This window comes from Diabrotica undecimpunctata, chromosome 4 (genome assembly GCF_040954645.1).
Source record: "Diabrotica undecimpunctata isolate CICGRU chromosome 4, icDiaUnde3, whole genome shotgun sequence".
NCBI classification, from domain to species: domain Eukaryota; kingdom Metazoa; phylum Arthropoda; class Insecta; order Coleoptera; family Chrysomelidae; genus Diabrotica; species Diabrotica undecimpunctata.
Genome location: NC_092806.1, coordinates 58,477,137 through 58,501,066, shown reverse-complemented (window position 1 = coordinate 58,501,066; position 23,930 = coordinate 58,477,137). Strand labels below are relative to the sequence as shown.

The following is a 23,930-nucleotide window of genomic DNA, read 5'->3' as shown; positions in this document are numbered from 1 at the left end:
TTTGAAGGATCAGCTTGCCCTCACAGTAGATACCCATTGGTCTACCATAGCAGCACTGTAGATATTTAATTTTGCAACAACATTTTGTGAAACCATCAGTAAAACCGTGTGAAAAAGCCGTATTCTACATGGATTATGTGGATTGTTTGAGATTAGTCCAAAAATTTGAACTTTTGTTGATGTGGTAACAACATTTAAATAATTCACACATCCATATTTTTTTTAACTGGAATGATTCAAGAGGATCTACATAGTTATAATTTTACATCAGTCTGTGAAAATATTCTCAAAAGAAGCAATGGGTACATAATTTTTGAATATACTCGCTTGGAAAGCGGAGAGTTATCCCACATTTATTTGTTTTGATTGATGATTCAATCAATGGAAACGCTATTTTTGTACTGATTGTGGTAAACAATTCTACAAAATGGAATTACAAGATCTATCTAGTATCTCTATATATCTTAAGGCCCATCCTCGAAAATCCTAACAGTGAATTTCAGTGGGCTGTCTTTCAAAAGTTTCTTTCTGTACAAAAACAAAATCTGTTCATGAAGTAATATTCTAAGCGTCGTTCAGATATCTCTCTCAAGTCCAGATCAAAAATGCTTTTATCTTTTACTGGAGCCGAGTATACAACTGGGACACCCCCTGAAGTGACAGGTTCAGGGCTACTTAATAAAACCATAAACTTAAGTGAGCGGTCTTCTCTTTAGTGGTGTTATAGGTAATTAGAACACCAGGCCAGAGTAATATTATCTATTAATAAATTTTCAACGTAAAAAAGGTACATATAGTTAATAAATCCTCGTGTAAATAATTAAATATCGAAGACAGACAGAACTTTCATAAAACATACATTTATTGTAAATTATAGTGGAAACTTGCATATGTATATTTTCGACAAAAATATAATTAAGATAGTAAATTTCTAAATAAACAAATTTAACACAACAATGTATAGCAAAATATTGAGATTGAGATCACGGTATTGCTGAATTACTTTGTTTATAATGTCTTATATTTTCTTTTGTTTTTTTGTCACTTTTTTTACGAAAAAATTGGCTGCCTGAATTTTAACGTAGATTAAAGTTTACCGAAAATGGAAAATTATAAAAAAAAGATTATAATTATACAGGGTGATTGATTAGTGTGAGGAAGCTCAGTAGATCTGTTATAGTAAAAATTACAAAAAAAAGGTATTGACAAAAATTGTAGGCAGCTTTGAACTCCCACATTTTAAAATTAGTTACAATCTTACAGGGTGTTCCATAAGATGGTGGCATACCAAACTTATGTTTTTTTAAACGGAACACCCTGTATTTTATTTTAAATTTGAAATCTGCTTCACTTCCACATAACAACAATGTAAAGTTTTATTATGTTACTCCGGGTATTTAAAAAGTTATAACCAATATTACCTGAAAATCGTATCAAGTTTAACTCCCTGTATAATTAAAAAGGAGTATAGGAATATTGATCCATTGCAACCATAGTTTTTTAATAATTGTTAAAAATTATAAAACATATTCGTTTTCATAATATTCGTTAAATCAAATACAGGGTAAGTCAAAATGCAAGTACATTATTTTCTTGGTAATTTTAAATAGAACACCCTGTATTTTATATCACTATCGAAAAGTACTAATATCGTACTTCAAATTTTATGAAGTACTTCCTATACCAAAAGTTATCAGTTCTAGATATTTTTATTTTTACATCAAAATATTAATTTGGTAGATATTTTAACGTTTACCAATAATTATTGTGAGTTGGTCATGATTGATTTGTCAGAAACTGACAGTTTGACATTATTGTTTATTAATTCAGTATTGGGGTACTCCGTAAATTAGCAACAATTATTATTTAGTAATTCAGTAATTAATTCAATTTAAATTAGCAATAATCAATTTTACTACTGATGAAATGGTAGATATGATCTGGATATTGGGGGAATGCAATAAAAATTCATTACTATCAGCTAGAATTGATCAAGAACGGTTTCCAGATAGGCGGCAACCTAGACAAGATACATTTGAAAAATTGAAAGATTGATTTAACCGCACTGGTTCAGTGAATTATGAAAAACATGAATGAACAAAAACTAGTGTGACAGAGGAAAACGAAATGAGTGTGTTGATGGCAGTTACAGAAAACCCACAAAGTATAAGGAGAATTTCCAATGAACAAGAACTTAGTTACTACTTTGTTCAAAACATTCTATCTAAAAACTAGATGCACCCTTATCATATTCAAAAGCACCAAGAATTAAATAATGATGATTTTCAGAAACGAATAGTCTTTTGTGAATGGGCCTTAGAAAAAATTAAAGAGCAGAGAGATTTTTTTGATTATGTCCTATTTGGTGATGAAGCTACATTCCATCGAAACGGTTCTGTTAATAGGCATAACTTTCACTACTATTCAACAAGTAATCCGTATCACGTCATAGTAACACATAGTCAAACAAGATGGTCTCTAAATGTGTGGGGAGATATCGTCGGTAACCATGTAGTAGGACCATATTTTTTTGAAGATAACTTAAATGGTGAGATTTATTTATATTTTGTCGTAAATCAGTTACCGATATTATTAGAAGAGGTTCCACTTAATATACGTGAACAAATGTGGTTTCTACATGACGGTGCTCCTGCGCACCACAACGAATTAGTACGTGGTGAACTTAATGATCAGTTTGGTGAAAGATGTATCGGAAAGGATGGATCAGTAAGGTGGCCGCACAGGTCACCAGAATTCAATAAAATGGACTAATTTTTTGGGGTTACGTTAAGAACGAAGTATATAAAATACCTCCAACAACAAGGGATGATATGAAAAATAGAATCCGAATTGCATTTCAAAATATTTCTTTACAAATGCTTAGTAATGTAAGCAACTCTTTCAATGACCGCTTTCAAGTATGCATAGATGTTTTGGGAGGTCATTTTGAACACCTTACTTAAGTAAGATAAGTTAAAATTACTGTTGTTTTTTATTTTTCTATGTATTGTTATTTTTTTTTAATTTTACGTCTGTTATTTTTTTATAAATTTTACTTGAAATACATTGTTTTCTTTTCTGTGTCGTTATTTCGTTATTGAATTAATAAACAATAATGTCAAACTGTCAGTTTCTGACAAATCAATCATGGCCAACTCACAATAATTATTGGTAAACGTTAAAATATCTACCAAATTATTAGTTTGATGGAAAAATAAAAATATCTAGAAAACTGATAACTTTAGGTATAGGGAGTACTTCATAAAATTTGAAGTACGATATTAGTACTTTTCGATAATGATATAAAATACAGGGTGTTCTATTTAAAATTACCAAGAAAATAATGTACTTGCATTTTGACTTACCCTGTATTTGATTTAACGAATAATATGAAAACGAATATGTATCATAATTTTTAATAATTATTAAAAAACTATGGTTGCAATAGATTAATGTTCCTATACTCCTTTTTAATTATACAGCGAGGTAAACTTGATACGATTTTCAGGTAATATTGGTTATAACTTTTTAAATACCCGGAGTAACATAATAAAACTTTACATTATTGTGATGTGGAAGTGAAGCAGATTTCAAATTTAAAATAAAATATAGGGTATTCCATTTAAAAAAACAAAAGTTTGGTCTGCCACCATCTTATGGAACACCCTGTAAGATTGTAACTAATTTTAAAATGTGAAGTTTAAAGCTGCCTACAATTTTTGTCAATAACTTTTTTTTGTAATTTTTACTATAACAGATCTACTGAGCTTCCTCACACTAATTAATCACCCTGTATATTATAAGAATTTGATTAGTATCACGATCATTAAAATCGATAAAATGAAACTATTTTAATATAGAATTATGTGTAATGTTTCTTTAGAAGATATTTCAAATAAAAATTATAATAAAAATCTTTGCAATTTTGGTAGCATAAATATTTTCCCACAGTTCTGTATCTTTATTAAAATTTTCGAATAAAATACCTTTTTGGGGTCCATACCGCAAACTAACAGTATTCTCTATTCGATATAAATAACTGGCCTTGCACTTGATAGTAATAGGAATCAGTTCTTTTTAAATGCAATTGACCGTCCCTTATTGGCAAAATTTAATTTTTATTTTTTGTTCAATAGCTTCTTTAGACTTAAGTTCTCTTGATTTATATGGACATTTAATTTCGACTATGCCTGAGTCACCTACTAAACCATCAGGACTAGCTGCAAGAAAGGGATATTGATCATGCATGAAAAGTCCTGATAGTGCTATTAATATATAAAATTGTTTCTATCTAACATTTTTTTTGCTTTATTACTGGACGTTAACCGTTGCTGACGTTCTATACACTAATCAGCACTGTTATTTTGAGCCGTTGTTTTATTAAAAATCTGTTCTTTGTGAGTTATTTTTCTGTAGATTTTTTAAAAATTCCTGTTTTTTTGCTTCGAAGGCATCATCTGACAGCTGAACTCTTCTGCATTTAGAGCATAGTCTTTATCAGGTTTATTATTGTTTGTTTTTTAATATATTTTTTTTGTCTTTTTGTTTCTTGTACCCATCAATTTTGTTTCTTCAATACCCATGAATTATATGATACTGCTGCCGCCAAACACCTTAACTGATAGCCACCTTTTTTGATGTGATTTACACGTTTACCTCCAACAAATTTTTCAATAACACAATTGAAGCTCTCGGCGTTATTGTTGGTGGCGCTTTTTACCAAACTTGTTGCATGATATTTAAGCCTATTGCTGAATAGTAATATCGGATAACAAACCACAATCTTGCATTTCAGGAATATAATTAATTTCCTGGTCTAAATTTTCTTTTTTAAAAGAATAACCGGCACAATTTTTGTGATCGCCGAACACGTGATACGCAGTGTTTTCAATATCTTGTTTTAAACCAAGTATTTTTATATTGTCACTGGAATTGTTTTCGCGGTGATATTTGACTTGCCGTTCGTAAGCGTTGTACATTACCTTTTAATACAGATCCAAATTGCAAATAATATGTTTTACCAGAGAACTGTATTTTTCTGCACATACAGTATTGCCCAAAATAAACAGTACTGAAACTGAAACATAGATGTCTCTTTGTGCGCGCTGTCATATTTAACTTAACTAGTATAGACATGTCAAGTAATCTTTTAACAATTAATTATTAAGGCCTAATTGTTAAAAATGGTGTTAAGTACAAAGGAGAAAGTATTTCTTGTAGAGCATTATTTTCTCTCATACGGAATCGGCCGACGTAATAGTGCAAGTCTGCAATACGTGTGTGATCAATTCACACAACGGTTTAATAAACGTTCTCCAAGTAATGCTGTAATTTTGAAGGTTGTTGAAAAGTTTAGAAATACGGATAATGTATTGTGCCAACGAAAAGGAAACCCAGGACAGTTAACAACAACGATAACCATGAACGTGTTTTTGAGCGAATCTTGGAAACTCCGCAAGCCAGCCAGACAAGAACAGCGTTGCATCTTGGCTTAAAACGAACTTCCTTGCAAATAATCCTGAAGGAGCTGGGTGCATTTTCATATGTGATTCAGGTACATCAACAATTACATCCCAGGGATTATCACAGTAGAGTGGAATATCGTGCCAGAATTCTTGCATTACAATATGAAAATCCTGAATTTTTGAAAAATGTATGGTTTTCAAACGAAGCACATTTTTATTTGTCAGGCCATGTAAATCGTCGCACAAATCGATTTCTGGGCTTTACCGGACCAGATGAAGTTCAAGAAGTTCCTTTACATAGCGCAAAAGTAAGTGTCTGGTGTGCAGTTTCGGGACACGGAATCATTGATCCATACTTTATCGAATAAAATGGTAGGCAAGTCACACTTAATCAACAGAGGTACATACAAGTTTTAACACGCTTAATTCCTGATCTACTCCAATTTTGTCGTGCACGTAATTTGGCATTTCGAGACCAATTTTTCCAGCAGGATGGGGCAACTTGCCATACTGCTGTCGCAGTTCGTCAGTTTCTTCAGGGACATTTTCCAAGCAAATTCATTTCACGATTTACTGACTTCCCCTATCCTGCACATTCTCCAGAATTAACATCTCCAGGCGCATACATTTGGGGCATGGCTGAAACTGCCGTTTTTAATCGGGCACCACAAACCATCAATGAGTTAAAGAATGCCGTTAGAGACTTCTTCGCGGACTTGAGACAACCTTTATTCCATAACAATACGAGAAATCTGGAATATGTAACAAATGTTTTTTTCACTCGATTTTCTCAATAAAAAAGTTGTTGCCGTACGGCTTGGCTCGACATATTTTTTCTACGTGCTGCTGTCGCCATTAGCAATAAAATATTTTAAGTTGTGCATTTGTATGCTCTGTATGCACACACACAACAATACTTATTTTTTATGCCTCAATACAATAGCTTATGTCCCTTTTCCTATAATACAAGCCACACCCGACGTGGCCGAAAAACAGACTTGACCTTGGTGCCCATGCACCATCAGCTATTACAGTAATAACAGCTTTGTTATCTTCTGGATCAACTTCATCCCATTCTCGTGCTAGACTTTCTTCTTCTTTTCTAGCGGCTAACATTAATTCCATGGCTGTATTATAAAAATTGTCTATGATCTTCTCTTCTATTTACTGCAAAATATTTGGGTATTAAACTGAACTCATGTAAAGAAGAAAAGAGAAGAGTTCTGATTGAAATACAAAAAAAAATGTACCGGCTGATTGGTCGAAATTCTACGCTGATTTTACATAATATATTATTGATATATAAGCAAATAGTAAAACAATGGTATTGTTATAAAAACAGTTATAACAATTTAGAAAGAAAATACCACAAATCAACAGAAAATATTTCTATTCAAACAAAAAATTAAATTAGATAATAGGTACTTACCACTACATGTGTGGTCTCTATTACTATATGGCTGTGAGACCTGGACATTAAAACAGTATGAAGTCAACAAATTAAATTCAATCGTAGACTAATTTTCGAAACCAAATTAAATTCATTTGAAATGTGGATGTACCGCCGAATGCTAAGAATAAGCTAGACCAGCAGAACTACGAATGAAGAAGTATTGAGAGCAATGAACACACGCCCTCATCTGATCAAAATTAGAAAGACGTAATATCTAGGACACATAATGCGCCATAGGGAATTTAAGCAGCTCCAAGTAATATTAAAAGGCAAGATTGAAGGTAAAAGGGGCATAGGACGAAAGAAAAAATCTTGGCTACGAAACATCAGAGATTGGACCCACACAAAAGGAAATGAATTAATTCATCAAGCCCAGGATATAGAGAAATTTGCCATATTGATCGCCAACCTCAACAGAGAAGGCACTTAGGAGGAGGAGGTACTTACCACTGGTCTGCATAAAATTTCGCCAATTGTCGTCGACTTTTTCGTGGAGCACATAAACGTCTTCATGAACTACCCATTGTAAAAACTATGAACACCTTGGTTTGTCAATAGTCTGAATCTAAATAAACTTTGTCCTTTTAATAAGCACTAAATTCTCGTTTTCTCTTTTCGTTTCAACATTATTTATGACCCTACCGAGAGAGAGAGTGTAGGTTATATACCTGGTAGCTTGATATCGACGACAAGGACAGCCTGTGTTGACCGAGAGAGATAACTATTAGCAGAGCTTCGAGCTTTTCTTAAAAAAAGTTTAAACAAAATTTCTGCTTTGTGTTAAACTTTATGTTAAAAGTAAAAACAGATTCGGAAAGTGTGAAAATGTCTAGAAGTTTTGTCAGGAATTTGTTTTCTAAAACTAAACTCTGAGATCACTGAGAGGGCGTCTTACGACTCACCGCAGTGATATCAACTTATCTAAGCATACTTGTGCTCTTGCCCAGCATGCTATTAACACTAAACACAAAGTTGACTTTAATGAAGTTAAGAATCTTGGCAATGAACGCAATATCGTTAAAAGACAGTTTTTGGAAATGTGTTCAATACTTAAACACCCTAACGCTCTCAATAAGAGAACGGACATTAGTAACTTGAGCCAAATTTATCATGCATTAATATTGCAGAATTAGGCTTAATATGTTGTTTACTTTTAAAATTGTCCCCTAAGGTGTAGTTTCTATCATATTTTCATATTAAATAATTTCAAATAAAATAAAATAATTTCTTACTTTACTTACTTAGATTAAATTCAACTTACATTTTATTGATTATTTTGTCAATGTTACTTTTACATATTTAAATAATTGTTTCTGCTCAAATAATTTAATAAAAATTTATAATAAAATAGATTCATAGAATCTATATTATTCTCAGTTCCAAATGTATGAACCTTGGACTGATGGAGGTTGAATCAATCTTCACCTGTTGCTGGCTATTCTGCCACAACATTAACTTTTTAAAAAATGCCTTGTTCTGTCAAATTTTTGACCTCAAGGTTACTGTCTTTTCTCGTTCGGCGTGGTACCTAGATTCCTGTCGCATTTCACCGACAGCGACTGAGAAGCTTAAGAGTGGTAACTTCATTATATATTTTTTTAAATATCTATAATTAAATTTTTAATAATGTTACCTAAAGTTAAGATCAAATTTAAATAATTATATACTGTTGGAAGTGCATCATATGATCTTTTTGGTTCTCTATAAATTAATGTTTTTTACTTAAGTTTTTTCACATATTTTTTTATATACATGTACCATTACCACATGTCTTTTGCTGTGCTAAGTTGAGTTAATTTGTAAACTGTATTCAGTTCAATTAATTGTCTATACAACATAATATTTAATGTCCAGTATCATAAGCTTCTTTACACATTTTCTATCTTTGACTGCTACATATCTTTTTGAGGTAACCAACTTATAATAACTTTTCCATGGATGTTTGGTTTTTCATATTGTTCTTTTTAGATGAACTGATGATGCTTCTTGATTAAGAAACGAAACGTCTTCAATAAATAGATGAAGTAGCCACCTTCTTTGTCTTTTATTTCTCCACTTTGACCGAAAAACCCACCACTCTTCGAGTGTTCCTTAGTTTATATATATATATATATATATATATATATATATATATATATATATATATATATATATATATATATATATATATATATATTTGTTAATATGTACCAGTGATAAACAATAGAGAGTTATTGAAACCATAATATGACAGCCGCCTTTATTACAGGATCCGGTTATTACTAACATGTTAAAGAAATCTATTATTTTGACAAATGAGATTAAATATTTTTGTATAATATAAATAACCTATAAATGCCTATAAGATCCTATTTGTTACCTAGCTAATCCTATATTAAAAATTAAAATAAAATAAAAGTAAAACGTTCAATTTAATTAAATCTTTTGTTATTTAAAGAATTCTATAATCCATAATCTTACAATGTGGAAGAACAATTAGATATATCTAGCTTAGTTGACGCAAATCTTGAAGAAATAGAGAAATAGAGTTGTTACTTATGAATGTTATCGGTATAACGTAAAACAATAATCATGAAGATTTACTAATCGAGAATAATAATAATACTAAAAATAATATTCATTAAATAAAGAACATCATCATCAGAAAAAATTTGATCAAATATGCATCTAAATATAAGTGAAGTCAAACGTCTTTCTCCCTTCTACTCGTAATTTGACAGTTTACGACAAAATAAGGGATCTTTAAATAAAAGTTCTCTAGCATGTATTTAACTTACAGGAGTCCTGTATTTTGTTAAAGGACGCTAAACTGCTCATGCGTATTATGTCAAAATAAATGTGCTTTTATTACAGGACGACATAAAACACCTCTGCAATAACTCTCTAATATATCGATTGGATTTCTTAAAATCGACTAAATTCTGAAAAGATATCCATTTTCCTGTAGTAGTAGATATTTTGAAATTATTCTTAAAAGAATTATAAGAAAAAGCAAGAATGAATGAAATACAATTCATTTCGCAAAAATCATTACAAAGACGATAAAAAAAGTAATCCTACTCCTTGTCAAGCCATTAAAAAACTTCCTGGTTTCACTTGATGTTTTGTTTACAATCCTATTAATGTTATAGAATTTTTCATATAAAAATGAGTGCACGTCATTCAAGATTTATGACGTCAGAATCTTACAGCGTTGCCAAAATATCAGAGTAGTTAATAAGTGAGGAATTTTTAAAATATCAACTGTTTAAGAATACAATATACTAGTCAATTGGATTTTTAAAATAAAGGAAATAATCACACTTTAAAAATTGATTTTAAAAATTCATTATTTTTATCACCTTGAGAAATATTAGCAGTAGATACGCTTAGTTTTAAGTCTACTGCAACACACTAAAATACAGTAGAAAACATTTTAATACAAAATTATATATTCTAAATTTTAAACTTACCTCTGTCTAATCTATTTGATTAAAATTATTATTTTGTGGAATATTAGACTTAGAGTTATTTCATAAAATTTATATTATTAATAATAACAAACGTTTTTGGTTATTTAATCAATATAATAGTAAAATCCCCAATATAATCATGAATACATTTTTTTTGAATATTATACCATGTTGACGCTTATGAAAGATCGAGCAGTTCCGTAGGGGTGTCGTATTATTAGCTGTGTTAGGAAAAGTTGAACTTTTAGGTTAATGTTCTGGAAATTTTAAATACAAGTGACGTCACTTTGTATAAATTGCGATGTGCAACGTTTTTACTTTGAAAAATGGTATATGAATACATTGAAGATGATTGTTTTAAATTGCATTATACTATTTACTTAATATATTTTATAGCATTTTCCATTATTCTTTCAGGAGAACAGAAGTCGTGTAGAGATATTTCACGAATATGCTAACCAAAAGAAAGAATCTGTTTGGGGTCCATTCTTGAACCTTCTTAACCGCCAGGATGGATTTATTACAAACATGACTTCCAGGATCATTGCTAAGATTGCATGTTGGTCGCATACACTTATGGATCGTTCTGACCTTCATTTTTACTTGACCTGGTTAAAAGACCAACTAAAAACTCAGGTATGGAATGTTTAATTCGTTTAAGAGGTTTTTTGCTTGCTTATGTTTACTTTTTTGTTATAAAATGCTTCTTTTTTTCGTTTTAATATTTCCAAGTCTTTATTTTAGCTTAACAACTCTGTTATACATTTTTTTTTGTTCATAATCTATATTTCTGCTATTACAACTATTATAATACGAAGTGAATTATGTAAAAAATTTAATAATATAGTTAATTTTTTTACTTTGTCTCGTTAGGTGTAATGACGACACTTTTTAAGGTGAAGTTTTTGACAGCAACTAAAAAGTTTTGGAGCTTTAATTGATTCCATAAAATTAAAGACATCTCAAAGGCGACAGTCATTAAATTTAATTCTTGACGATAATACTGAAGTAGCAAATTTTAAGTCACATATGAAAGAACGTGTTGGTCTACAACCGACAAATTTTTTGTCTCGAAAAATAAAGTCAGTTCTGCTTTTATCAATCTGCGAAAACTAAAGGCTCACAATTGATTGAAATTAGAAGTTTTACAACTTAAATATTATTTTTATATGGGATTAAGTCACAATTGATTGTAAGGAAAATTACATTTTATAAATGTTATTTAACGTTTCGATGTCCACTCAGGAAATCGTTTTCAAAAAAGATAATTTTAAAATTATGAGCTGTTATTATAACCAATAGTCGTTTGGCAAATTGACGGCTGACTTTTTTGGCCCCGATCATGTAGGCATATGGCCATACTTTTAGTTGGTAAATTCTGACTGTTTTATGTGTTTATGTATTATGTGTTTAGGTATTATATGTTTATGTATTGTGTGTTTTACATTTATTATGTATAATTGTAGATGATCCCTGACTTTCTATTAACTCGCTATAGTTTATTTTTATGAACGAGAGAGTAATTAGCATAATTTTAACTGGTAGCTCCGACCACTCCATGGGCGTGCTCAAGATTAATTGAAAAATTACTTTGAATAATTGTAAAAAATAAATGAATTATTTCAGTGTTATAAAGTGTTATGTGTATGTAAACAAAAGTGACCTCTTTTATCACACACTATATTAGAACTGACTGGCCTACATTAAAAAGGGTTTTAAAAAATTCACATTTTTTTTAATTTTTAAAAATTACAAAAGAGAAAAAGAGTTTTTAAAACCGTCTAAGGTATGTTAAATAGATGAATAAAAATATTAATATAAAACTTACAGCTACTTGTTACAAATCCAAATCAGATTCAGAAGATGAACTTTCAGAACCAAGATTTATAATAACTGGCTCGATCATTTTATCAGTAATATTGTCCAGCTTCCACATTTTTTCCTCTTCTTTAATAGTGTGATTTACTGCCTTTTCCCAGTTTTCAGGTTTTACATTATTTACGGCCTCCAAAAACAACTGTTTAACATCATGAATTTTAAAAGTGGTATTTTTTCTTGAAACTTCACTCTTTATCTGTGCCCATACCAGTTCAATCGGGTTTAATTCACAATGATATGGTGGGGATCTAAGTACTGTCATTCCACGATTTTTGGCAATTTCATCAATTTCGTATTTTTTAAATTTTTCTTTATGAAGGGCACACAACGAATAAAGTTCCTTTTTTATAGATCCGGGATGGTACGTAATATTTTTTGAACTCAGCCAATTCTGCAAGTCTTTTTTTAACCACTTGGTTGTGGGCAGTCCTTCTATAAGTCTGGAGTGATAACTTGCATTATACATTACTATTACACAGTTCTTAGGAAGAAGATCTATCATTTGTTCGAACCATTCTTGAAAGACATCAGCGTTCATGTCTTCATGGTAGTCACCGGTACGAGTTGATTCAAAAGTTAATAAACCACCTTCAACAAAACCGTCTGAATTGCCAATGTGTACTATTATCAGCCTGCGCCCCTTTCCTGATGGTGGGTTTAAACCAGTAGATAAGTTATTTACAAAAGCATGCCTTTGACTTGTAACAGTTTCATCCTGCCAAAATTTATTTGGTGTATGACCCTCGTTGATCCATGTTTCATCAAGATAAAATATTTTTCTTTTTTGGTTTCTCATTTCCTTTATGGTTCTTAGAAAATGTCTTCTCCATATGACAATATCGCTTCTTTCTAATAAAATAGACTTTCTGGGATTCTTTTTCCAGCGGAAGCCTATTTCTTTTAAAAGTTTCCATAACGTACTTCGACTCATTTCTGGGTAATCCTTATCATCTCGAACTGAGACAAGAACTTTATCCAATGTTGGAAATTCTTGTCTAAAGAAGAATTCATGCACTTTCCGTCGAAGTCCTTCTTTAAAATGATATTCTATTTGAAATTTTGGTTTCCCTGGAGCATTACGTGGCATTTGAAAACTACCACATTTCTCTTCTTTAATAACTCTGTAAATCGTAGATTTCCCAACACCAAGTGTACTGCTAACTAACTCAACGGTCTCATCAACACTTTCACATAAACGTTTGTCTGTAAATGATTTAAAACAATTAAATATTAATGTTTTTTCATTAACTGTTAGAGGACCAATTTTTCGGCGTTTACACGGCACTTCCAAATTTTCCATAACACTAGTATACACAATAAACTGCACCTTGCAACTGAAGTACCTACTTTTAGTGAACTGTTAAGAATTTTGAATACGCCACTTGGACCTTCCTATATACAAAATGGAAAAACCCACTATCACATTTTCTGTGGAATAAGTTTAGAAGGTAATTATCTAGTCAATTACTGTCGTAGATTCCTGGAATTAAAGAATTAAATGTTTGATTGTTGAAACCCTTACTTCGTGGAATGCACTCATTTCAGATAAAATAAAACGTTTTATTTTATCTAAAGAATTAAACTTTATTTTGCAAATAGGCAAAGAATTAAACTTTATTTTGCAAATAGATAAAATAAAACGTTTTATTTTATCTAAAGAATTAAACTTTATTTTGCAAATAGGTAGGTACTTATTAAACTTTTATTGGTTATATATAACCAATAAAATAAACATCTTACATTTCTTGCAAATTCATTAGTACCTGTTAACCTCCATCACTCCGACACTGGCAACCTTATTTAGGGATTAGTAACTCACAACTATTGTATTCTATTCTGCTCCAACCTTTATACCTGGTGGTCATACTCAATTTAAAATTGTTTTCCTATATACTTCTGTAAACTTGTTGACAAATATCTGTTTTTCATTGAGTCACCCGTATCAACAGTTTAGGGATTTGCATACATAATTTATTGTTTTATTACTCTCTCATACATAAAAATACACTATAATATTGGTATGTTCTTATTGCAGTTATTTAGTATTGGTAACCAGAGCTTGCTACATTTTACGGATGGGTTTGCTATACATTTTTCTTCATTAAGTAAGATGAAAGGTACTTCTTTGATTTTCCTCTTTTTCATGTCTGTTTCTTTCATGACTATTGATGCATTTTTCCATTGTACTCTGTGCTTATTGTCCCAGGTATATTTGCATATCTGTGAAGTATTCATATTTGTCTAAGTCTCTGTTTTTGATGTATGGTTCATGCTCGTTTATCCGGACTCTTAAGACGCGTTCTCACGAGTCAAGTTTAGTTGACCAATTTTAGTTGATCAACAAAAGTTGAAAGCAACTTATTAGAGTTAATTATTGTTCACATATTTCAATCGACGGGTCAATCTAAAAATGGCGTCGAACAACGTTCTGCGTGAATGTGTACAAATTGTTGCAGTTTTTTTTAAGAACTGACAAGAATTGTTAATAATATAAACAAAAGTCATAAAAAACAATTTTTGGGTGAGACAGTGGAGTCTAACAAGAAATAGAAGCATTGCTTAAGGGCCTAGCGTTAGAATATAAAGAAGAGTATAGACACCATTTAAGAATGTCCGAAGATAAATTCGACGAACTGCCGTCAAAAGTGCAGGATGCCATAAAAAAGATGCAGTGGTGCGACTAGCAATATCCCTTAAAATCTGTAGGTCTTCTTCCACATCATCAATCCATCTCATTCGTGGTCGTCCTCTGCTTCTTGTGCCCTCTGGTTTTGAAAATGTTAATCTGTTCGTGTATTCGTGATCTGACATCCTAGCAATGTGTCCAACCCATCTAAATCTCTGCACTTTAACGAATTTGACTAGCAGTATCGCCAAAATTAAAGTTACAAGTTACTTTAAGATATTTAGCTACAACTTATTCATTTGCAATGCTTGCTTCCGTATACCGAGTACCTAAAAATACCAAGACTGACAAGAATTGTTAATAATATAAACAAAAGTCATAAAAAACAATTTTTGGGTGAGACAGTGGAGTCTAACAAGAAATAGAAGCATTGCTTAAGGGCCTAGCGTTAGAATATAAAGAAGAGTATAGACACCATTTAAGAATGTCCGAAGATAAATTCGACGAACTGCCGTCAAAAGTGCAGGATGCCATAAAAAAGATGCAGTGGTGCGACTAGCAATATCCCTTAAAATCTGTAGGTCTTCTTCCACATCATCAATCCATCTCATTCGTGGTCGTCCTCTGCTTCTTGTGCCCTCTGGTTTTGAAAATGTTAATCTGTTCGTGTATTCGTGATCTGACATCCTAGCAATGTGTCCAACCCATCTAAATCTCTGCACTTTAACGAATTTGACTAGCAGTATCGCCAAAATTAAAGTTACAAGTTACTTTAAGATATTTAGCTACAACTTATTCATTTGCAATGCTTGCTTCCGTATACCGAGTACCTAAAAATACCATTTCAAATATGTCAGAAGTATGTACAGCAATATACGATATGTTACAAGAGTTTATTAAAATACACAATTTTTTAACCAAAGTAAGTGATAAAAGAGTATATTCTAAGTCTATGAGACCTGCTCTAGCTGTAGCAATTATATCAGATGAGTTCTGAAAATTCTCCCTACGTTGTTGTCTGTAGTATCAATGATTTGTAATGAAATATGATGAATATTCTCCCTCCATCTGTTTGAAATTGCTAAAGATTAATATCGATAATCATAAGGTTAAAACACTGAAATAACAGAAACGCATATGCACCGCAGCAGTTTTCAGAGTCAACAAATGTTGACTGCCCAGTTCACACATTTCAAGACAAGCTTCAACTTGAAAACCATTCGTGGTGATTCATCACTTGAACGATAAAAGTTTGACTGGGTCAAACTTTTCTTGATCAACCAAAAAGTTCATCAATTCTGTTAAAAGACAGGTTCTCACTAGAGTTTTCATTCAACTTTTGTTGATCAAATATAATTGGTCAATTAAACTTGACTCATGAGAACGCGTCTTTAGTGATCTTGCGGTTTCTCCCACATAAAAAGTATTGCATTGAAGGGGTGTTTTATAGATGCAGTTCTTTGATCTCTCTTGTTTGTTGTTGGTTTGACTTTGAACAGAATAGATCTCGGTGTATTTCAGAGGACAGATAATTATATTTTCAATTATAAAATGTAATTTTGATTACAATCAATTACGTCTTAATCCCATATAAACATACTATTTAACTTAGACATGCCACAAGAAAACAGTTTCAGAACCTTTACAACGTCTGAATGTAGAATCGGGAGGAGTCGCATATGAGTCGCAATTCTGAAAATAAGAACTTTGATGGAGAACTTCACATTTCGCAGTTTGGTTTTTCGGGACTTGTTCGGAACTGTAGAAATCACGCAGTTCTGACATTAAAGTTTCTGATAGAATTTATGAAAATCAGAATGTGATGTCAGTCACTTAATAAGTGTGATGAGTAGAGATGCTATGTACGTTTGAGCACAACCCCTAAATCACAACCACAACCCCTAGCCGTAAATGTCAAATGTCACGCGTCACGTCAAAATGTCACGCGTCATGTCAAAATGTCACGCGTCACCCCAAATCGTCACATTTTCTTGTTAAAACATAAATGTGTTACATCAAAACGTAACATTTTCTCGTCAAAAACACTCATAACACTTCAAGAGACATGTCAAAACGTCACCTTTTACGTGAAAATGTGAATTTTTTCGTGATGCGAGGAACTTTACCGTAAAAATGTAACGTTTTGACGTGACAATTCGATGTTTTGACGAGAAAATGTGACGTTTTGACGTGGCGCGTAACGCTTTGACGTGAAAATGTGACTATTTGATGTGACGCGTGACGTTTGGCATTACCGATCGGGGGTAGGGATTGCGATTTGTGGGTTGTGCTCAAACGTACATAGCATATCTACTGTGATGTAAATGTCTTAATTCTAGCCTTTTTAAAGCTATTTACTCATTGCAGCTACATATGGCGTGCAAAACTTGAGACGAAAAAATGTATGCTTCTGAAAAACCTTTTTCTGAAATTGAATTCGATTATTTTGAACGAGGTTGACCTTTATGACAAATAGGAGTGACGGAAATCGTGAAAGTAAATGGAAGTAATAGGTCGGAACCGGTTTTCAAAATAAAATTGTTTTAGTTACAACATAGACCTATCTTATTTTGTTACGATGGAAAATAAGCTAATGATTTGAAAATTGTTTTATTTTCAACGTAATAAAACAATACTTTCTTTAATTAAAAAATTATGTTTCAAAAAGGGTTTAATATTTGTTTCTGTGAAGTTTCTCAGAATGATATTGAAAGAAATCAAAAAAATATGAAAGTATAAAATAACGTATAGTTTTATTACATTCAATGGAAAGTTGTAAATACGAATAATACTACAGCCTAACCTCCAATAACGACCACTGATGGGAAATGGTTAAATTTGTCACTATACAGGAGTAGCCCTAGTCAACGGTCAACAAAAACAGTTTCAAAAAATATTTTATGCCGACTTAGAACAGCCAGCTTGAAGATAAGCTGGTGTCTTTTTTTTTGTTTTTTAGTTTATTATTATTATATCTTTATGTATAAAAAATCTCATGTCACTATGTTTCTTCTCGCTAATCTAGGAAACTAATGAACAGATTCCAATGGAATTTTGAAAAAACTTATGGTTTGATTCTAACTTAAAAGATATCATCTCGATGAATGACACTTATTTTTTTTTAAATATAAATTCAAGATTTTTTTATAGGACCCCACCTCTAGAGTTGTAGGTAGTAAAACGTTTAAAAATCGTTCCGTGGAATTTTACAGTACGAGGATAGTCTATTTAGTTTTACATATAGCCGCTTAGAGGGCGCCACCAAAAAAAATCTTCCGACGCAAATGTAACCTCAATCTTTTGTAGACATAAATCGAGAGTTTCATTGCAATACAAGTCGTGTAGATAAAGTGAAGTCGGTCGAAAAATGGATCTTAGTCGAAAACATTTTCGAGCAATAATTTTTTATAATTTTCGGAGAGGATTATCCCAACAGCAATGTCTAGCTGAACTGGTTTCTGGGTTTGGGAATTAAGCATCACACCATCCCAGTCACAGTCTCAGCGACGAATCCAGGCTAGGTCCACTCAAAGCAGCAGTCACTCAGCAAAACATTGATGCGATTCGTCAGCTAATTAAGGATGGCCACTGTGTAACATACCGGGAGATAGAAGCATCTTTGGGCATTTCAAAGACCTCGATCCAAAAGATCTTACATGAAGAACTGGGTGTTACGAAGTTGGTTTCCCGTTGAATGACTCATTTGCTCACAGAAGAGCAAAAAGCGGTTAGCGTTAATTGGTGTCTAAAAACATTGGAACGGTTCAACAAAGGAAGCCAAAAAAATGTTTGTACTATTGTTAGTGGCGATAAATCTTGGATTTACTCCTACGAATCGGAAAATAAACGTCAATCCACTGTGTGGGTGTTTCACGATGAGGAAAAACCAACAAAATTGATCCGCTCTCGAAGTTTGTTAAAGAAAATGGTCATGTGGCAACAATTGCTTTAAAATATTGTAGCGGTTATTTTGCCTACCACATAGGGTATTACTTATAGGTGGTTGAAAATTGGGGACAGGAATTACTGGGCTCAAGATAGTGTAAGCAAAACAAACCGGAACGTTTGCGAACGGCTACTCTTGGTTTGTTTGGAGAGCTGAGTCGTGGGTAAGTGAATAAAAAGGGGACTGGAATGGGGGAACTACAAAAAGTGAATCAAAAGGGTACCTACATGGATTTTCTGGACAACACAACACAAGAAGGTTCCTAATCTATTTAAAATGAACGCCGCTTACAAGAATCTTCCTGCGTGATGGAAAGATAGGATTCTCTTTCCTGATTTCACTGAATATAATATCTCCTTTAAAAGTTTTGGGGCTGGAACTGGTTTTCTAAACACTGCAAAATAACACAAAAGCGTCTCACAGGCTGAAAAATGGTCTGGAAGGACCAGGGACAACAAATAGACGATGGAAGCTGGGCACTGGATCATGAAATCTTCAAAGCTTGGCTTTTAAAAAAACTCAAGTTCCTGATTGGAACCATGTGGACATCTATAAAATTGTTTAGAACGCCGTCTTACAAATCCCGCAGGTGAAACACAGCACGAACAAAACAGTGATTACTCAGACAAAAACTGACACATTAATTACATTTGAGTGAATTCACATTTCCACAAACAAAATTTGCCGGTTCTTTCAGGCTACCCACGCCACGTCTTTTCTCTTAAAGATGTTAATCCAACCTGAATTTGACCTTGCTTTAGTCTCTGTACCGGCTTCCTCTCTGGCACTGTTCCCCTTTACCAGTCTTCGTAGCAAGCCAATCAGAATTATTTTCAACGACGCTTTTCAAGGGAGATTGAACCTTAACCTGGCTTGGGTTTGAAATTCGCCGAATTTTTAAAACGCAAAATATGAATTATTTTACTACGCAGTGAAATTGCAGTGGAATTTTTCTTTGATGTGTCCAGACGCTTACGTCACAATATAAACAAAAACTCAAAGAATGTTATACATAGCCCAGGGGCGTACCAAATAAATTTTATACATTGAATATTCGATGGTTATAAGGAATTTATACGTGCTACAAGATCGAAGAACGGTTACTTCTGATTGGTTAATAAACATTTGTTTACCAGAAGTTATCTCGAAACTCCGACAAAGCAATAGACAACGGCGAATCATCCTACATTAGGACAATGCAAGTGCTCGCCCTGCCCAAGAGACAATAGAGTCTTTAGAATTTAAAAAAATAAAAAGACAAGGCGTGTTTCCTTTCCAGGTGGGGCTTTTAAACCTGTGGACAAACCAGTTAAGAAAGCTTGTCGTTTGTTTTTCACATTTAAATCCTGCCAAATTTTTGTCACAGAATGTCCTTCATTTAACCATGTTTCATCTGTATATGTTTTTTTTTTCATCTCTTCGAAATTCTGCTATTTGTTTCAGATACTTTCTGCACCATAAAATAATTTCTTTTTTTTTAAATAGGGGTACTATTTCTCTTTCTCTTGAAATACCTTTAAAGTTCATTTCACGTAAAGTACGTAACAAAACATGTCTTGATATTTTTGGAATATTTTCAATATTTTCCTTTTAAAAAAAAAAGTATTGAATACTGTTCTCGATTCTTTGTATTGACCATTGTGGAAGGAATTTGTTTCTTATTCTTTCGGACAGCACCCACAGATGTTAATTGGTGTTCTTCAAGAAGAAGTTGCTGCATTAATGGATAATTAGTGAACCAATTATCGAATGTGCTATTTCGTTTGCTGTCAGACACTGGTGAAATCAATCTTAAAACTACATTTGTAGGTTTTGTACTAAGTTTGAAAGGGCCCCATCCGGTTGAGAACTACAGTAAATTTCCAAATTTACTGAAGTAAATAAAATCTTGAATAAAATCTTGAATCGACTAAAGCAAAGATTTTGATTCCATAACGAGCCGGCTTATCAAAAAGGACACCTGTCACGAAATGCCTCCAATTTTTCATCAATAGTGAGATACATTCCAGGTGTACAGGCAGACTGAAAATTGTCAACTACTCTTTTGAAAACACCTCTTATTGGGGCTTATTTATCGATCTTGATTCTATTACGCGTGTGGCTCCATTGTCAAACTGCAAGCACATTTGCAGAAATTGAAAGCGTTTTAGAGACATAGTTTTCTTGAATATTGGGATTTTTGTGCCGTTATTTGACAAGAAATTTTAAAGTTTCACCGAGAAGATCGATGAGTTCCTGCTAAACAAAGTAACCCAAACACAGCTTTGATTTCTTAATGGGAGGTCTCTTTTACTACCTATTGGTGCTCATCGTTATAAAGTTCACTTATTGAATTAATTTTCTCATTAGTATGTTTTACAATATCAGCAGTGAGTATGTCATCCTTGAAAAGCTGCCAACAATTATTTGCAGTTTTCTTTAGCATGTCGTTTCACGCCAGGCAAATGAGAAATTATATTTTCGACTCAGTGTGAACCGATCGTACTTTTACCTTCTTCGCTCATTTCGTCACTTTATCCCTGCCCCAATAATATCTACCTAATGTACTCACATCATCTCCATTTTCTGGTTAACTTTCATCTTCATCGCCATCTTGTTCTGTGTCTGTGGCATAAGAACTGTCACTAACATTGTCGAGCTGCACTTCGCCTTCGGAATCAGAAATAGCAGCATCTTATTCGCTTTGTATATCTTCCTACAATTTTAGCAACCTCGTTTGCTTTTGTTCATAACTAAACATATTTATAACAAATTTTGAGCAGAACAACCAGAGTAAAAAATAATAAACCACGTAAAATTAAGAAAAAATGTCAACAATGCATCAACAATGATAAACTCACTCACGCCAGATGTGTGGTGGAGTGTGACATACCCTTGCGGCATATTCTGGCATCTATGTAAGTCGATATTGAAGAAATTATGAAAATAACAATGCTACACGATAGAAGGATGTTAGCGTAACAGATACTGAACAATAGGGAGTGGCAAGATGCTGTTTTTGAGAAAAGTTCCATTCTTTTGCATGCGTGAGGTGTATCATACCCCACCAACGCAGGGTTAAATAAGTTTTTATCTAACATATTTAAAATACAATACGAGACTCAAATCGAAAGACGAATAAATATACAATGCATTGTATAGACAAAAGTGCTATTGTTGCAACAAAACAATAAATTATTTTCGAAAAACAATTTTCCATTTTTTCTTAAAATTTTAAACATTCTATATCTTAGATGTCTTTATTGAGATATTGTACCTTTTGGATAATAAAAATAAGTGGTCGCTATTTTTATCTGGACTGGCCTTCGGTGCTTTAATATTTTTAAAATAATAAAAAATTTATCGTGAAATGACACTAAGTGGTCGCTATTTAACGGAGGTTCGACTGTATTTTATTTAATGAAACTATCTTCCAAAGATTTGCCACAATTTTAAAACAAATATTTAATCTATTTTACACCGTTGTTAATACTAAATTACTGTGATAAAAGATCTAGCCATTTATTTCTGAAGCTCTTTGTTTTCGGTGTATAAAATTAAAATTAGTTTAAAAGAAATAATCGGCCGGATTTTAGACTGCAATATGTACAGCCTAGCGTTGTTTCCTTCAATGTTCTCACTCTTATAATTAAACAGCCCAAATTGGCACAAAATATTCGCTTCTGCGTAAAATTCTTTTTGAAATTATATGTTATCAATAAAACGTTCCTACAGGAAAACAAGTACAAAATGGCATGCTCCGCCACTCCGAGTATTTCCACCAAAAAAGATAAACGTAGTTGCATCGACATCATTCACGGTGCCAATTCCATATTATTTGGAATGTCCCTTGAAGATGCAACGAGAGTTGCCCAAGAGGTACATTTTACTAGTTTTGAAAATATAATCGATACACTGGCGCCATCTGGTAACGTTAGGTGTTGTGTTTTCGGTGTTCTAACAAAATTTTAAAACTAACAGCCACTTGTTTAGTACAATCTGTAGAACGTCACACTGAACTTGACTTACAGTGTTGTATTTTTAAAACATTGTCCGTATATTTGCTGATAATTATCTTTAAAATATCTGAGTACATGATAAGTATTCAGTCATTCTACATGTTTTTTATTAATAATATTAATAAAGTAAAATATTTTAAAAATTATACTTGTTTATTAGACCAAACAATGTATTGTAACAAATTGGAAGATGACTCTGCTTATGCTTTAGCTTTAATACATTATGTGTATTTAAATTTTTCGATTGGCATGCGCGTGACTATTTATCCAGAATCAATACACGAGCAGTCATAATGAAAAGTTTTTTTGCATAGCTCGTAGATTGGCATTGTTGCAAACAAAATTTATTTTTTTTTATAAAATAAATTTTAGTCCTTTCCGGCATAAAATTCTCCTTTGTTTTGATGTATCGCCAAGAAATATTCATCCAAAGTGTGACGGGTAGCTACTATTTGACAGCAGACTCAGTCAAACATAGGTTTAATTTAAATAAAAATGTATTAGAAATGAATATATAACAAAATAAAAATTATGTCCTGGTTAATATGTACAATAAAATTTAAATGTCAATCCTAGCGACAACGGTATCGACGGCTCGATGACCCACTGTTTAATACCTGCGAAAAATAAAGTATAATTAATGTCATAAAAATCGAAACGAAAATACGATGTGTCAATACATACACTAATGAGAAGGAATGATAGGTTAGGAGTGGACGGATCGATTAACAAGTCGATCTGGCAAAGAGCGACTAATCAACACTTAGCCACGGAACAGGCCTGTCTCAGGTCAACACTCTGACCAGTAAGGAGCTGCCACTAGATCAACACTCCAGCAGAAGTGGTTGGCCTTCGGTCAAGGCCCTAGGACCAGTGGAGTTGTTCCCAAATCAACACTTATAGAACTCCGGACCCGGACGGTTGGCCTTTGGTCAACACCAAAGGTCAGGTGAAGTTCTCACCCGATCAGCATTCTGACGAAATTCGATTCTCTCTTGCGAGGTACGCTGTTTTATACCGTTACCTGTCTTCCATCTTCTCTAGCGCACATCGATGGAAGTGGAACTTTACGGTAAGAGTGCGAGCGTAAGGAGCTTTGGCGGAAAGGTGGC

The 23,930-nt window shown here is 32.7% G+C and overlaps 1 protein-coding gene across 3 annotated transcripts in view; it reads left to right on the top strand.

Annotated features, from left to right (window-relative positions):
• VhaSFD (V-type proton ATPase subunit VhaSFD) overlaps nucleotides 1-23,930 on the top strand; it is a 60,939-nt gene that overhangs the window by 9,611 nt on the left and 27,398 nt on the right. For 2 of the 3 annotated variants that reach the window (XM_072529528.1, XM_072529529.1), the window contains exon 4: nucleotides 10,788-11,006. In XM_072529528.1, coding sequence (XP_072385629.1) covers nucleotides 10,788-11,006 — 219 coding nt within the window. Of the gene's footprint in view, nucleotides 1-10,787; nucleotides 11,007-22,534; nucleotides 22,679-23,930 lie in introns of all 3 variants that reach the window. The other variant, XM_072529527.1, reaches the window with a different exon arrangement.